This window comes from Camelus bactrianus, chromosome 6 (assembly GCF_048773025.1).
Source record: "Camelus bactrianus isolate YW-2024 breed Bactrian camel chromosome 6, ASM4877302v1, whole genome shotgun sequence".
NCBI classification, from domain to species: Eukaryota; Metazoa; Chordata; class Mammalia; order Artiodactyla; family Camelidae; genus Camelus; species Camelus bactrianus.
Window position 1 is genome coordinate 43,301,736 of NC_133544.1, and position 15,634 is coordinate 43,317,369.

Sequence of the window (15,634 nt, forward strand, 5' to 3'; positions counted from 1 at the left end):
ACTTAAAAAAAAAAAAAGAGTAAAGGGTCTTGACAGAAATATTTTTACTTAAACGAATAGGAGAACCCCACTAATTTGTATGTTGCTTATAGGTCCCAAAGAATTCAACTGTTTGATTTAAAAGTACTAAAGAGTACGCAGTTTTTGGATTCCTAAGGCTGTATAGTACAATTCAAAAAATATCTGTGTGCTCCCCTCATTTTCATTTGACACTGACGACAAAGTCAAACATTTTCTGGCAGCATGAAAGGAGCAGTTTTGCCTTTTAACCAAGGTCGTAAGTGGGCAAATCACCTAAGTGCTCTGGACATCAGTTTTCTTTGCTATAAGATAAGATATTGTCTTAAATGATCCCTAAGGCCCCAGCAAGCTCTTAACTCCCAAGAAGCTATGCTTTTTTCCAGTAAAGTTAACATGTAGATTTCCCCTTCTTTTTCATATTCTCCAAATTTCCTTTAATGTATGTGCATGTTCTGCTTTGTAATTAAAAAAAAAAAAACCAACCTTGAAAAGGAAAAGCAGAGACCAAATTTAAACATTTTGTCCTCTCTCAGGTCCTAGATTCTATGCAAAAAAAGTATTTCTGAGTTGAAAAAGTTATTTATCTTTTTTGGTGGGGGGCAGGGGGAGCAGAGAAAGGTTTAGTGCAGGGCTGAGCAGGGAGAACGGGTAGCTTGTGCCCAAAGAAAGCCCAAACTCTATATTTTTTGATATGTTATCAATAATAAAAAAAAAGCAGACATCATTGAACTTACTTCTGTGTTTTGTATTTTCAGTTGCAGTACCTACCTCAGCTGACCAGCAGCAGTGTCCTTCCAGCTTTGGATAATAAGAAGTACTACTACAACACCAAGAAACTTAACTACCGTTTTCCAAACATTTAAAGAGCTTGCAGGCTGATGATAAAAAAAAATTGATCAGTAATTTGACGAAACCATACATCTGATTGAAAACAATCCCAAGGTTAAAAAAACATCAGGAGAAAACATAAGTAACTAACTGGGGGAGGCCACTTGGCAGGACGTGAAGGGAAATTCCAGGGGCAGTCTTCCACGCTTGATGACGGTGTCCAGAACAGAAAGGAAAATCTTGCTTGGATTTTTCACTTGTATTCTTGTTGTCTCTAAGTAACTGAGCTTACAGACAGAATATAAACTGTATCTACTGCCCGTACCGCTGGCAAAATTACAGATGCAAAGGATTTTTGCTTCAACTGTACCATATGCAACAAGTGAAAAATGGATTACAGAACACCCATATGTATTTCCTTGGATCCCTGATGCCTTAAGTCCTATCTCCTGCCTTTTCAGATTGTCTCCACGTCATATTTAAAGAGAGTTTTCGTTTTTGAAATCAAAATGTTTAAAATTCCATTTTCTGCTTGCCCCGGCTTTTGATTTTTATATTTTGAAACATTTTAATATTTAAGAGTTGTTCAAAATATTTAAAATCATGTGGATTATCATAAAAGACTAATTTATATGCTTATATATTTAGTGACAAGTCTATATAGACATTTCTCACATATTCTTTTGTCTTTACCTTTAGTAAAGGATGCATCTTTGTTATTTTCGCAGGCAAGGTGAATTTACTGTAATCCGTCTACACTTGTTCACCCAGTTCCCCTTGCAAACAATGGCATGAAGCTTGGCAGCTGACCAAGTAGCAGAACGAGATCTACCGGCTTTGCAGGACCTGGGCCCGCCAGCCTCAGAGTAATTAGTGCTTCATTCTCTCCAGCTCAGCCTCGGACTCGGACACAGATCTACACGCAGGGCTACATACAGTGATCTGAGTTCTGGAAGAAGCTGCTTATGAGCGTTCACTTGGGTCATAAAAGACAGTAGGTTATAAATCGATGTTTTCCTTGAAATATCTTTTTACACTGTATGTATGTATGTATATGTGTCTAGTGTACACATAGGCATGTGTATATATACCAACCTAATAACTAAAAGATACTGGCTAATAACTAGTTCAAAATGATATTATTGAGGATTTCTAGCTTTGTACAGAGATAATTAAAATGACGACATAGAATTAGCTTTGATTTGGCCTATTGCTCCTATTCAAAAAGCTTTTTCATCCTTGTCCCCTGGACACAAGGGTGGTAGAAGCTGATGTCTGTTTCTTATAGCTCACCTCCATTTCTGGTTGATGAGCTGCTATTTCCCAGCAGTTCTCAGCCGTGGTTTTTGAAGATGTATTTTATGGTGTCTTCTAAACATTTCTTCTGCACTCTCAGCTTTAATGCTATGTTGATTTTCTTCATAAGCACATTTGACCTTATCCTCTTCCTGCTAAATAATCCACCAAATTCTGGTATCTGTTCAATAATTTGGCTACCCCAGCCAGTTTAATGATACCCTGGGGCTTCCTGATGTATGTAGCTTCTTGCACAGAGCTGATGGCGGGGTAAATGCTGGTCACAGTACTGTCTAGTTCTTGTTATGTAGACTTGATTCAAATGACAAAGAAGGACATCCAACTTCTGAGAATAGTTTACATTTTGTGTTTTTTTTCCCTTACCCCTAACAATGCACTTGATGAGGCAGATGACTATAACTGCCTAATTCATCCTGTAGTTTCAAAAAAAAAAAAAACCAGAATAGAAAAGTAGCTCCAGACCAAACTGTGGTGAATCAGATGCTTCACCAGACAGTAATTGAACAAACCTCAGAAAGAAGTGCTCATTTTTTTTTCTAATGAATTCTATTAAATATATCCTTATACTTAATTTAACCATATCTGTGATCCTTTCTTCAGCATGGAATCACCACTATGCCACATGAGACTGTTCTATATCCTTATCTTTTTAAAAATGTACTGTTTATCATTTTTTTAAATGACGGTGGAAATTATATTAACAAACAGTGTATCATTTATAGTATGTGCTGTTTACATAAGCTGGTTTCTAAACACAACTAAAATTCACTTTTCTACTTGAATGTTGCATCACAGAAAGGATTTATTTTAAAATTATTTCCAGTCAAGGTTATATTCAACAGATTAATGTTCAAACATATGGAAATCCACAAAAGTTGGCATATAATACCCAAATCAGGGCCATTGCAAGCAGGTACAAATAAAGGTTGGTTTTTGTCTATTTATGATATTCTTCATCACTGCTTTCTAGATGTAAAGAGAATTTTGTGCTTATACTTCTGCATGATGTCCCTGGAGCACATGGGAAGTAGTATCCAACATTCATGAGGGAATAAAAATGAGCTTCTAATTAACATGTTAAAATTTTCTGTATAAAGTAATTTTTTAATTTAAGCAAAAAGCATGGCTATGCTAGTCTTCATGATTGTTTCCTCTGTTTTACTGCAATCAGCAAAACTATTTGAATCCAGCCAAGTATTCATGTTTAGTTTTAATAAAACACCAGATCAAGCTTACAATATAGACAAATTAGCCAGAAACTGTTCATTCAGAGAAAGGATGTTATAAAGAACACAGGAATGCAGGATCATGAGACATGCATGCAAGTCCTGGCAAGCAGTGTGAATGCCCCAGCAACCCTGGCTGCTCTGCATAATTGACTCTATCAATAAATCTGAAATTTAGCTTTAAATTCTTCATAATTGTACATTTATAGTAACATGCTTCAATAATTTTAAAGTAAAATCTAACATAAACTACTGTTAAAGAATGTGTTGTACATTTGAATCATTTTAAAATGTCTACATCAAGAGATACCTGTACAGGTATCTATACAAAATGAGGACTATATTAGAATTAAAATAGTACCTGGTTTTCATTTTTCTTAAAATGATTTAACGTACATAAATTCTCACTTCCAACTTAGTACTTCAATGAATCATGTCTGAATGTTTATTTTCTACATGATGGGCTCTGCTTCTAGAATGTCATGATGTAACATCCTTACAGTTCTGTTGATGATTATATAAGATTTGTTGCTGTTCAGGACCAACAATTTCAAGTGATACTTTAAATTGAAATAAGACACTTACTGAATATTATTATTTTACTTCAAGTCCAATTTTAGTTCCAGAGAAGGCAGCGATGTCTTAAAGGCTTGGACAATTTTTTCTTTTTCTTTTACTCCAGGAAGATCACTTAAAAACAAATACTTGAGGTTTCTGCAAAAAGAAATTACAAAAAGTTACTTTAATTTGGCCTTTACTCTTACAGCATTAAAAACAAACTTGCTTTATTGCTTTTTTAAAAAATTAAACACAGAATGTGTTTGTATCACCCTACACTTTGAAAATGACTCTTAGAACAGTAGTACTATTTTAAATGAAATTCATGCTAGGAACTAAGCTAGACTTTGGGAAGTTCAGTTGTTCTGAATCAATAGTTCTGCTGAGTTTTTCCAAATACAATATGTATACTGTGGAATAGGACTTCTTTGCATGTTAAATATAAAATATGACATCAGTCTTGTCAATGATTTTTTGAATCTGACAAAAATAACCAAGTGGGACTACATCAAATGGAAAAGCTTCTGGACCCCTAAAGGAAACCATCAACAAAATGAAAAGGCAGCCTACTGAATGGGAGAAAATCTTTGCAAATCATATCTGATAAGGGGCTAATAAGCAAAATGTATAAAGAACTCATACAACTTAATAGCAAAAAAACCAAACAATCTGATTTAAAAGCAGGCAACAGATCTGAATAGACTTCCCAAAGAAGACGTACAGATGGATAAGAGGTACATGAAAAGATGCTCAGCATCATTACTCATAAGGGAAATGCAAATCAAAACCACAATGAGATATCACTCCACACCTGTTAGAATGGCTATTATCAGAAAGACTAGAAATAAGTGTTGGTGAGGGTGTGGGGAAAAGAGAATCCTTATGCACTATTATTGGTGGGAATGTAAACTGGTGTAGCCACTATGGAAAACAGCATGGAGGTTCCTCAAAAAATTAAAAATACAACTACCATGTGAGCCAGCAATTCCACTTCTAGGTATTTGAAGAAAACAAACACACTAACTCAAAAAGATGTATGCACCCCTGTGTTCATTGCAGCATTATTTACAATAGCCAAGATACAGAAACAACCTAAGTATCCACTGATGGGTGAATGGATAAAGAAAATGTGCTGTATATATATATACAATATAGTATTCAGCCATAAAAAAGAATGATATTCTGCCATTTGCGACAACATTGATGGACCTCAGGGACATTATGCTAAGTGAAGTAAGTCAGACAAATAATGTATGTTATCTCATATGTGGAAACTCTAACCAAGCTCACAGATACAGAACAGACTGGTGGTTGCCAGAGGCAGGAGGTGGGGAGTGGGAGAAATGAGTGAACTGTTCATATTTTTGTTTTTAGTTTAAATAAATTGAATTTAAAAAATATGAATCTTAACCTAGGAAGGAAAAGAAATTGGGAAAGGAACTTAAAGGAACTCCTTTCAATTAAAAGATGAAGAGTTAAAGCCTCAACTAATGTAAGAGATAAACAATCTGGTACTTTTGGTTCTAACGTTTAAGATTTCTCAAACTTTCAGTGATGCTGAGGTTATTGGCAGAACATGGGGGAAACTGTTTTAAAAGATGGGGAGAAGGTATAATAGTTAATGCTTATTGAGAGCTTACTGTAAAGGCACCATGCTAGGTGTTTTACATAGATGAAACTTTTTAAAAAGTGCTCCCTAAAAAGTGCAATAAAACCATAATATATTAAGGTTGATAATTTAAACTGTTTCAAAGTATTATAGTTGAAAGTTAAGTCATTTTCTTAAATTTTATTTTTCAGAACTTAAAAAAAAAAAAAAAGACACCACCCCCTCAACTTTTAAATTCTGATTATTCACATCAACATCATTACCAAGTTTCCATTTTGGCACTGAGCACCTACCTTAAATGATGCAAAGCAATGATACCTTTGTCTGTGACATTCCCACATGAAATTATTTCCATTTCCAATAGGCTTTTTCGTAAATTTTCAAGTTGACTAAGTCTCTCCAAACAGCCATCTTCAATATAGTGACACTTGCATAGCCTTATTTTTTCAACATGCTGTACGCACTCTGGGGAGAAAAAAAGTTTAAGAACCTACTTTACCATTAAGATGACCAACTGTCCTAGTTTCCCCAGAACTGTTCTAGTTTTAGGATTGAAAGTCCTAGGAAACCTTAGTCCCAGGAAACCTGGAATGATTAGTCACCCTATTACGCATACAAGGTGTTCACTATACAGGCTGTGCTGACAGACAGGGCCATTCTGCAGTCACATGCCCATGCACTGGAGGGAAGAAATGCCCACACAAGCAGAAGCTCTGTGGATATAATTATTTCTACATTATTGAGGGTTTCTCAATGACAGAAGTTTGGCAAAGATAGTTTGACAAAGCCTTGAATTTTAAGTCAATAAATCACAGAATAAAGGCATGTAGAGACAAGCTTAGTGCAGGAAGAAAGTAGAGGAAGGTGTTTGTAACTTCTATTTAATTTAAAAATAAACATCAGACACAGGAAGAAACAAACTGGATTGGGCTGAAAAGGGCAAAAAGGAGCCACTTTTGACGATAATAGTAAACTGCAACCGAATGTCACTGCAAGTCACCTGCATTTCCCATAACAAATGATAGGGGAGTTACCCAAGTGATCAAATCCAATGTTCATGATACAAGAATCAGTGGCATCAATCGCCTGAATCTTGTACTTGTCCAGAGGGCCTGTGGGCAGGTGGTTGTAGTCCTTCTGCCACCTCTCCTGGCCGTGGTAGCGCACCATGGCCCCACAGCGCAGCAGCCACTCGGACGCCGCCCTGTCAGGGCCGACATCCCTGATACGATCGTGATCCACTCTGTTGGCAAGAGAACAAAAGAAGGCAGCTTTTACTGTAATCACTAGCTTTGTAACTATGTTCACCAATGTAAATACAGAATAACCAACCACTTTTCACTTCAAATGGCGAGGAGGGAGACAAGTATATAAGTGAAACTGTAAAGAAAACATTCAGTGGCTCTACCTGCAACCTTTTTTGCTTTTGTTTTTGTCTCCAAGTGAACTCAGTCAAGGCATCTCGTTTTTATATGAGTTTATCAGGCAAACACAATTCTTCATTGATTCGTATGCAGCACAGTAGCTTGACACCAGGAGGGACTCAGTAAGTATATATTGAATGAATGACTAGACTTGGTTATTTTTATTGATGATAAAAGATTGAAGAGGGAATAATTTTGAGCCCCTGTTCAAATTAATGTCATTAAATGATATTTATTAATTCCTACACGTGCCTTTTTCTCTAGTTAGTAGTATTAATGCTATACTAAGCAATGAGGTTAGTTTCATCAGTTTCAAAATATTTCTAAGCGTGCCACCAAGTAACTTTTTAAAAACTTGAGTTCCCTTGATAGGATTCAAAAGGTTAACTACATTCCTTAAGAAGCCATAGAATAAAATATTCTAAAATTACATTTACTGAAAATTACATTTTTCTGATTATAAAAGTAATACATGTTCATTTTAGAAAATTGAAAGGCATTGAAAGGATGAATAACAATTACTGAAGTTCTTCAACCCAGGCAGTCATAGATAATATTCTGTAATCTATTTTTTTTCAGTCTTTATTCAGTGCTTGTGTGTATGTTTTATTTGTTTGTTTTAAAAGAAAATTAGAATCATACTGCACACACTGCACAAAAACCATCTGAGATATAAGAAATAACGAAATTAGCTACTGGAAACTTATCGAGCTGTAACAATCCCCACTTTTCTTCACTTTAGTTAGAGTAACTTACTTATTAAACACGGCATTCAACCAGCCCCAGAAGTATCTGGAGTCACATGACCACGGGAGTTTCTTTAAGCCACACAACTGCCGGGAAATATTTCCAAACAGCATCATTGATCTAGACACATAAAACAGTATTCATATTAGATCACCAGCTGGCAGAGTCCCATCCATATAGTAACTTACTTCACAACTTCAGAATCAATGCTCTTGTGCTGGTAAAGCTGATGACTCACTTGCCACTCAGTAGTTATTGAGCAAGTTACTCCAGTCTGTTTCTTGATTTTTTTTTTTTTTTTAACTGTAAAACAAGAGGCTGAACTGGATGGTCCCTATTGGTTCCTTCCAGCCTTGACGTTAAGTTCCATTCATTCAATCCTCAGTTGGAGTCCACCTGCAGTGGTGCCACCTGGTGTCCATTCAGGCAGTGCCTCTACGGATTTACTAAATTCACTCCCAATCTACATTTCCAGTATCAAAATGACAAACTAAAATCACCTAAGGAGCAATGTGTCAAGGTTAAGACACATATTTGGAAAGGAAGAGGAACCACGCAAACAGATATTCCTATGGCAAAGCTACAAGCAGCGTCTCCAGAACAGTGCAGACAAAGAACTGTGCCAGGCAGCTGGTAAAGACTGGGCAAGTCGCTTCACCTCTCGTTTATAAAATGAGGTGATTTGCTACTGTAAAAATTTTCCAGCTGTAAAATAATTTCCAGCTGTAAAAATCCATAACCATAAGTTGAGAAAGTGATTTCTGAACTGAAGTCTCAACCCGATTTATCTCAAAGTTTTTCTAATAGTGTGCCAGGTGGGGGGAAAACAAAGATAAATGGAACATGGTCTCTGACTTTGAGGAGCTGACAATTTAATGCAAGGTAGAGTGAGCTAAAACAAGTTACCAGGTAGTTAAAATAGATAATAGAACCTAAAAAATACCTCAAAAAAGTTAAAGACAGACAAGGATTTCAACAAAGATGCCCGGGAAAGGTAGGTTGGGTGATTTAGCTGAGGCAGGAATGTTTAAGGTACATTGTGGTTCAGTTTGCTTAGCTCAGGAATCATGAGAAGAGGAGGCAAACACTGTCACACTTACATCGGGAAGGGTCTCCCAAGGTCAGAGAATATGTATTCTGCAGGTGGCTGGGAGTCACTAAGAATTTAGCACAGAACTCTGGAATTGTTAGAACTATGCTTCAGGAATATTACTCAGACAGCAGCATCAAGGCTGAGGGTCAGTAGAATAGGACAGAGAGACAGCCATCAAGAACTTCAACTACATATGGCCATGGGAAAGGGCCAAGTTGGGGGAGAATGGGGATGACATTGCAGAGTTGGGTTCCTCATGACTCAGTAAATGAGATGTCAAGACAAGGGCCAGAGGAGTTGACGACGACACTAAGGTTTTGATCCTGGCTCACTAGTAGGTTGGTGATGCCATTAACACATAACAATGTCAGAAGGACAGGGTTGTGGCTTCAGGTTTTTTCTCCCCAGTTTTTCATATTCTAAATATGAAGTTTTGGGAGAATTTCTAGGTGGAGATGACCAACAAATCATTAGAATCAGAGTCACAAAATGGTAGAGCAGATAGGAACTTGGATCACCTAACCCAAACCTCTCATTCAGAGATGAGGAAACTGAAGCCCTGATATTAACTTGCTGACACTGTAAATCCCTTCTGGAACAATGTGGGATATTAATAAAAGCACATGTTTAAAAGAACTTGCCCAATGTTTCATGGCTAATTGTTAGCAGCACTGAAGCATGAACCTAGTTCTCTCTCTTACGAGTGCAGCGTTCTTTCCTCAGTCATTAGATGGTTCTAGAACTCAGGAAAAAGAAGAGGACTAGAAAGAGGCCTGTGTGAGAACCACCTTATTGCTGAGGAAGTGCCTGAGGACGTTGAGGTTGTCGAACAGTGAGAGTTAAGGTCTGAGGACAGAACTTGGGATCATCTATTACCCTCTTTATCCCTTTTCCACCATCCCTCTGCCTTCATTACTGCCAACTTCTCTCCCTACTGTCTCCTTCCACACTCTCAGCCCTCTCCAGCTTTTTGTTAAATCTCTTTCCACCTGTGTCTGCCTCAGTAACTCCTTTGGCTGCCAACTTTATTTACAAATCTGGGCTTTCTGGTTTCAACTCTTGGCTGTTTCCTTCATTTACTGTCCCTCCCTGCTCCCCTCTCCACCCTGAATCCCATGGAAATCTTCCCCAGCTTCAAGACCTTACTCAAATGCCATCTCCATCCATTCATTCATTTACGCAATAAATGTTTATTGAATGTTTGCTATACTTGGTGCAAGAGACTCAATAGTAAGATAAAAACAAAAGAAAACAAAGGAGACAGAGAAAGACATGTTCCTGTCCTCATAGAATATAAAGTATATGTACTATATATGTACAGACATATAAACAAATAAATAGTATGCATCATGATGTCTTAATAGAAGTATGGACAAGTTCTGTGAGAGCCTAGAGAAGGGACTGAGGGGAAGGCTTCACACTAGAGGTGTTTTTTGAGATAAGTCTCAAAGGACGATTAAGAGTTTCCAGTTAGGAAGAAAAAAGATAAGTATGCAGAGCAAAAGGAAACCAAGAATCACATATTATTCATTTCCATTTTTCTTGGCACCTAGCACAGTACCATCCCCTGATGCAAGAGTTTAATAAAAATTTGCCAACTGATACATTTTCATGCAGAAAGGTAAAATCAGACACTGTCAGTAAGCAGGTAAATTAAAGTGGTCTGTGAAAATTGAAGTACTTTCACTTGATTCATTTTGGCCCACCTTGTATTTCAGCTTAAGGGAAAGACCAAATTTACTTCAGTTATGATCTCTAAAAAATTAGATATTGTATTCACAATATTTTTAACACTAAAATTAAGTTTTTACTTGGCAATAAATGAAGAAAATTAATTGGTAGCTTTTTACATTTGCAACTTTGCTAATTGATATTTAGGAATTTCAGATGAATTCAAGCAGCAGCCTCCTCGGAGAATGATTTCTTTAGGGAAAGAGGAGACCTCTGCTGGTGAGTCAGTGAATTTAGCTCCAATGAATTAAACTAGTTAAAAGCCAGTTAAAAAATAACCACTATAAAATTACCACTATGTTTCAGGAATTAAAATTATTTTAGAAGTTTTCTTACTATCACAACATGGTTTAGAGGTTTAAGTCTGTAGCAAGTATTTCTAAAAGTTGCTATTATATTTGTGACTTAGAGAAGGCCAGACCTCTAACATGTAACTCAAAATAGGTTATGTACAAAGTGTTTGAGTAGGTTTGATTGAGAGTCCCCCTATCTGCAAAATGACAACTTTTTTCTTTTTTTAAATGGAAGTTCTTTTTTTACATAGTAAATGTAATGACTTAGGTGGGCTATTCAAAGTGATAGCTAATTTAGTGCTCGAAAAGACTGAACTAGCCAACAAGTTGAGGGTGGTAAAAGTGTGGAGAGAAGGGTGGGATGGTACCAGAATTGGGGGGTTTTCTCCCCAAATGATAACCCACTTCACTGCAAATCATCCATCATTGATGCCAATTCTTATTCCTTAAGTGTGTAGATGCTAGTGAAATGGAACAATAGAGCAATTCATTGGGAATTAGAAGCAAAAGTCCCAAAAGCCAGTATCATTTGACACTCATTGAGCTAGCTTCTTACAGGTTCTGACCTAGATGGAAGGTGAACATGAATTCTTAGCTGAGGAGGGTGGTGCAGAGGTGTCTCTAGCCAAAGATATCACAGGGTGAATAAATGTAAGGTGAGCTCCTGACTTGAGATTATCTAACTGAAACAAATTAATATAGAGTCAAGCCTAGGGGAGAGGATAAGCAGAGAAAATTTTATAAAAAGAGCATGTATATTTTGAGTTCCTTCACTTGGCTAAACTAAGAAGCACATGATCAAAAATCAGAGTAGTAAAAAAAAAATCACTACTATGGGCTGACTCATGAAAGCCTGACCATAGACCTGACATTTGTATAATCCTGTACTCAACCTAGTAACAATCAGCTACCTCCTATGCAATGGTTAAAATAAAAAATACTGATAGTACCAAAAGCTGGTGACACTGAGGGGGAACTGGATCATTCAACATTGCTGGTGGGAACGTCAAATGGTACAGACACTTTGGAAAACAGTTTAGCAGTTTCTTGCAAAACTAAACATGTGCTTGTCATATGACCCAGCAATTGGACTCTTGGGCATTTATCCGGGGGAAACAAAAACAGGCTCACACAAAAAAGCTGTACACTAATTTTCATAGCAGCTTTATTCAAAATAGCTAAAAACTAAAAATAACTCAGCTGTCCTTCAGTGGGTGAATGGTTAAACACCCTGTGGTACATCCATACCATGAACTACTACTCAGCAATAAGAATGAATGAAGTAGCAATACATGCAACAAGTTGAATAGGTCTCAAGGGATTATGCTGAGTGAAAAACACCAATTCCAGAAAGTTATATACTATATAATTCTGTTTATATAACATTCTCTTATGACATATTTTTAGAAAGAGAGAAGAGAATAGGGAAAATGGTGTCCTGCAGAAGGGAGGTGTAGTTATAAAAGGGCAACAGGAGAGATCCTGGTGGTGATGGAACTGTGCTGTAGCTTGACTGTAGTGGATACAAGAATCTTCTCATGTGATAAAAACTATATAGCACTAAATACTCACAAATGTAAAACTGGGGGACTCTGAATAAGAATAATGGGCTGTGTGTCAGTGTCAGTTTCCTGGTTGTGATACTATCCTATGGTTTTACAAGATGTAATCATCGGGGAAGACTGGGGAAAGGGTATACAGGATTTCTATTGTTCCTTACAACTGCATGGGAATTAGCTCAAACATTCAAAAAATTGAACTAAAAAGCCCATTTCTTATTTTTTTCATTTGTGATGAACAAACAGGTAACGTCCTCTACCTGCTTGTTCATCACAAGCAGGTTTTCACAAATAAGGTAAATATGTACAACTGTCCAAGTGATAAACCATTTAAACATAAAAACCATCGTTTTTTCGAGCACTTTACTGCGCTAAACATCTGATCAGCCTTATCTCATGTAACCTGCAATAAAGCCCTATGAGGGAGACCCTGCTATTACTCCTGGTTCACAGAGGAGGGTCTGAAGCAAAGAGGTGAACTGACTTCCCCAAGCTACCCGACTAATAACTGGAGACAAATTCAGACAGGCAAGTAAAGTCCTTCCAGCAGTGAAGTCACATTATTCTATTTTTGTTCTGTTCAGCTGTCCTTACCCTAAAAATTAAAAACTTCCATCAAGCCCCGAGAACAGGTGTTAGTTAAACTGGCATGGTGATAGAGAATCCCGTAATTTTACACAGGTCTTTAACAGATTACATGGTCCACGTTCCTCATTTTTCAGATAAACAAGCAGCGGTGAAGTGACCTGCACAGGTGACCCGCTCTTCCCAGGCCCGCCCAGCATATTTAGAAGTGTATCTTGGTCTAGGATTTAAGAAAATGACGTATATTGCTAAATGATGGCAGAGACCGAGCCGTCAGATTCATCTAAGGCGCTCAATATTTACAGGACCAATAAATGACTGAATGAGTGACACACCAGGAGCCCCGTAAGTTGAAGTCCAGAGGACTACGGCTGTCAGGCGTTGCCGGCCGTCCGGCTGGCCCGCGAGCGGCCGGCCCGCGAGCGGCCCTTCAGTGGGCACTCCGCTCGGTAGGCACTCCGCTCGGTGGGGGCCGGGCTAGGGCCACGGGCTGCCGGGGGCGGGGTTGAGAGGGGCGGGACCGAGCGGAAGGAAGGGAGGCCGATGGGCCTGTCCAAACGGGAGTTTTCACCATAATCATCCCCAGACTTTCTCCCGCGGCCCCGAGTCCACTCGGTGGTGAAGGTCGAGGGTGCGAGACTCGGCGGGCCAGGTTTTCATTCAGCCCAGCGATGGGAGAGAGGAAAAGGCAGAGCGAAACAAACACCCTAGTCCCGCCCCGCTCGGGGCCTAGCTCCTCTACTCACAGCGTCGGAGGGAGGGAGGGAGCGAGCGAGCGTCCCCGCGTCCACGGCGGCGCCGGCCTGCCCTGCGCCCTCCGCCGCGCGCTTCCATTGGCTACAGGCGGGCGCTCCCACGTGGGGCGAAGGCGCGCCGCTCATTGGCCCCTGCGCTGGAGGCGGGGCTAAGAAGCGCCGGGACCCGGGCTGTGTTGGGCTCAAGGTCCGGCTTCTGCGGCCTGAGGAGGCGCAGGCGATGGTGCCGGCGCTGCGTTACCTGGGCAGGGTCTGCGGACGAGCCCGCGGGGGTTTTCCCGGGGGCTTCTCCGCGGCGTGCGAGCCCTGGCTCCTGTGCCAAGGTGGCCGCAGAGCCAGCACCAGGTGAGTAGCCGCTGGCCCGCCCCCGCCGCCGGCGCTGCTTGTCTCAGAGGTGCCTCTTGCTGGAACTCTGCCCCTGCTCCACGTCCCCGTCCTAGGACAAGGTCGGGATCCTGTGAAGCCCGGGCTCCAACCTCGGATTCCAGGAGCAACCTGCTGGGATCATGCGTAGTGTTTGTGGGCGGGAAGAAAGGAGTAAGAAAGGCATAGTAGAGGTCAAGAGTAGTTCTGGCTTTGAATACAAGTCCTCCAATTCCTATTCAGCTCTGGGCGGGTTAATTAAGCTCCTTAAAGGCTCAAGTGTGAATCGGATGCTAGTGTCTCTCGTCGGTGGTCGTTTTGAGGATTAAAGGACCTCGCACACTGTAAGCAATCAAATATGCTGTTTATTCGCCGGTTTCCCTGATACTACTTAGAAGATCTGAAACTCACTTTTAATCAGTCAGTTCCTGGCACACACACGCTGCATAGACTGGCCCCTGTGAAAAGCAGCTCAGTTACTAATCAAACCCTGCAGAATTCGGCGTCCTATGATTTGAAGTTTGGAGATCACATTCGAAACCACTGTTTTTCTCTGCTCTCTGTAGAGGGAATGGTTTATGTGAAGGTTTCAAAGCTGGGAAGCTCTTGGAACTAGAATGTGGGCAAGATGAGTGTGAGGAGTTTAGAGGAATAGGATTGACACCTGAGAGGAGCTGCATCACAGCAGGGTTTCTATTTTAACTACGCATTGAATTTTATACTAAGAGCGCTGGGGGGCTTTGTAAAGGCTTTTAAAGAAGTGATTAAATGTTGATGTTCAAAAGTTGACTCTGGCTGCTGTGTATTAGTGGATTGGAGGGGATTACAGTCGGATAGGATTTGTGATTCAACATGGGGGTATGTAAGCAGTTCTTTTGGGAACTTTTTTTTTTAAAGGAAGAAAAGTAAGGTGAGTGAAAGTTTTGTTTATACTTTTTGTTTTGAAATAATTAGAGACCCATAGGAAGTTGCAAAAAAGAGAGCTCTCATGTACCCTTCTTCGCCTAATTTATCCCAATAATAACATCTTACATAACTAGTATACAAGTACCAAATTGACATTAGCACAATCCACAGAACTTGTTCAGATTTCATCAGTTTTACATCCGCTCATTTGTGTGTGTGTGTGTGTGTTTCTATGCAGTTTAATCACGTGTTGCTTTGTGTAACTGCCACCACAATTAAGAAACAGAGTATGCCACAATACAGAGATATCCCTTGTGTTACTTACCCCTTTATTCCATCTCTCCACCCTTTCTAACCCTTGGCAACCACAAATCTATTTTTCAGCTCTATAATTTTGTCTCATTTTGAGAATGTTACATAAGTGGAATCACACAGTATGTAATTTTGAGATTTTTTTTTTCACGCAGGGTAATGTCCTTGCGATCCATCCAAGGTGTGCCAATGTTGATAGTGGATTCCTTTTAATTGTTGAGTAGCACTCTGTGGTATGGATTATCACAGTTCACTCACCAGTTGAAGAATATCTGGGCTGTGTCCAGTTTTTGTCAATTATGAATAA

At 39.3% G+C, this 15,634-nt stretch overlaps 3 protein-coding genes across 15 annotated transcripts in view; 2 read left to right on the forward strand and 1 right to left on the reverse strand.

Moving 5' to 3' along the window:
* The window catches only part of CDKL1 (cyclin dependent kinase like 1), a 50,987-nt gene extending 46,580 nt beyond the window's left edge, over positions 1-4,407 (forward strand). For 5 of the 8 annotated variants that reach the window (XM_074365560.1, XM_074365558.1, XM_074365562.1 and 2 more), the window contains exons 10-11: positions 777-835; positions 1,578-4,407. In XM_074365560.1, the coding sequence (XP_074221661.1) occupies positions 777-835; positions 1,578-1,644 (126 nt within the window). In that variant the 3' untranslated portion in view covers positions 1,645-4,407. Of the gene's footprint in view, positions 1-776 lie in introns of all 8 variants that reach the window. The other 3 variants (XM_074365561.1, XM_074365563.1, XR_012507531.1) reach the window with 2 other exon arrangements.
* DMAC2L (distal membrane arm assembly component 2 like) lies at positions 2,949-14,120 on the reverse strand. Of its 2 annotated transcripts, none has more exons than XM_010966988.3 (5): positions 13,988-14,120; positions 7,740-7,850; positions 6,594-6,802; positions 5,853-6,024; positions 2,949-4,106 (listed from the first exon to the last, which is right to left on the reverse strand). In XM_010966988.3, the coding sequence occupies exons 2-5, from the start codon at positions 7,844-7,846 to the stop codon at positions 3,992-3,994; spliced, it is 603 nt and encodes a 200-aa protein (XP_010965290.1). In that variant the 5' UTR covers positions 7,847-7,850; positions 13,988-14,120; the 3' UTR covers positions 2,949-3,991. The 2 variants fall into 2 exon arrangements, with proteins under 2 accessions (XP_010965290.1, XP_074221667.1); XM_074365566.1 differs by lacking the exon at positions 13,988-14,120 and adding an exon at positions 13,738-13,853.
* Positions 13,873-15,634, forward strand: part of L2HGDH (L-2-hydroxyglutarate dehydrogenase) — a 33,660-nt gene continuing 31,898 nt past the window's right edge. The window contains exon 1 of one of the 5 annotated variants that reach the window (XM_074365553.1): positions 13,873-14,091. In XM_074365553.1, coding sequence (XP_074221654.1) covers positions 13,967-14,091 — 125 coding nt within the window. In that variant the 5' untranslated portion in view covers positions 13,873-13,966. The remainder of the gene's footprint in view (positions 14,092-15,634) is intronic. The other 4 variants (XM_074365554.1, XM_010966987.3, XM_074365557.1 and 1 more) reach the window with 4 other exon arrangements.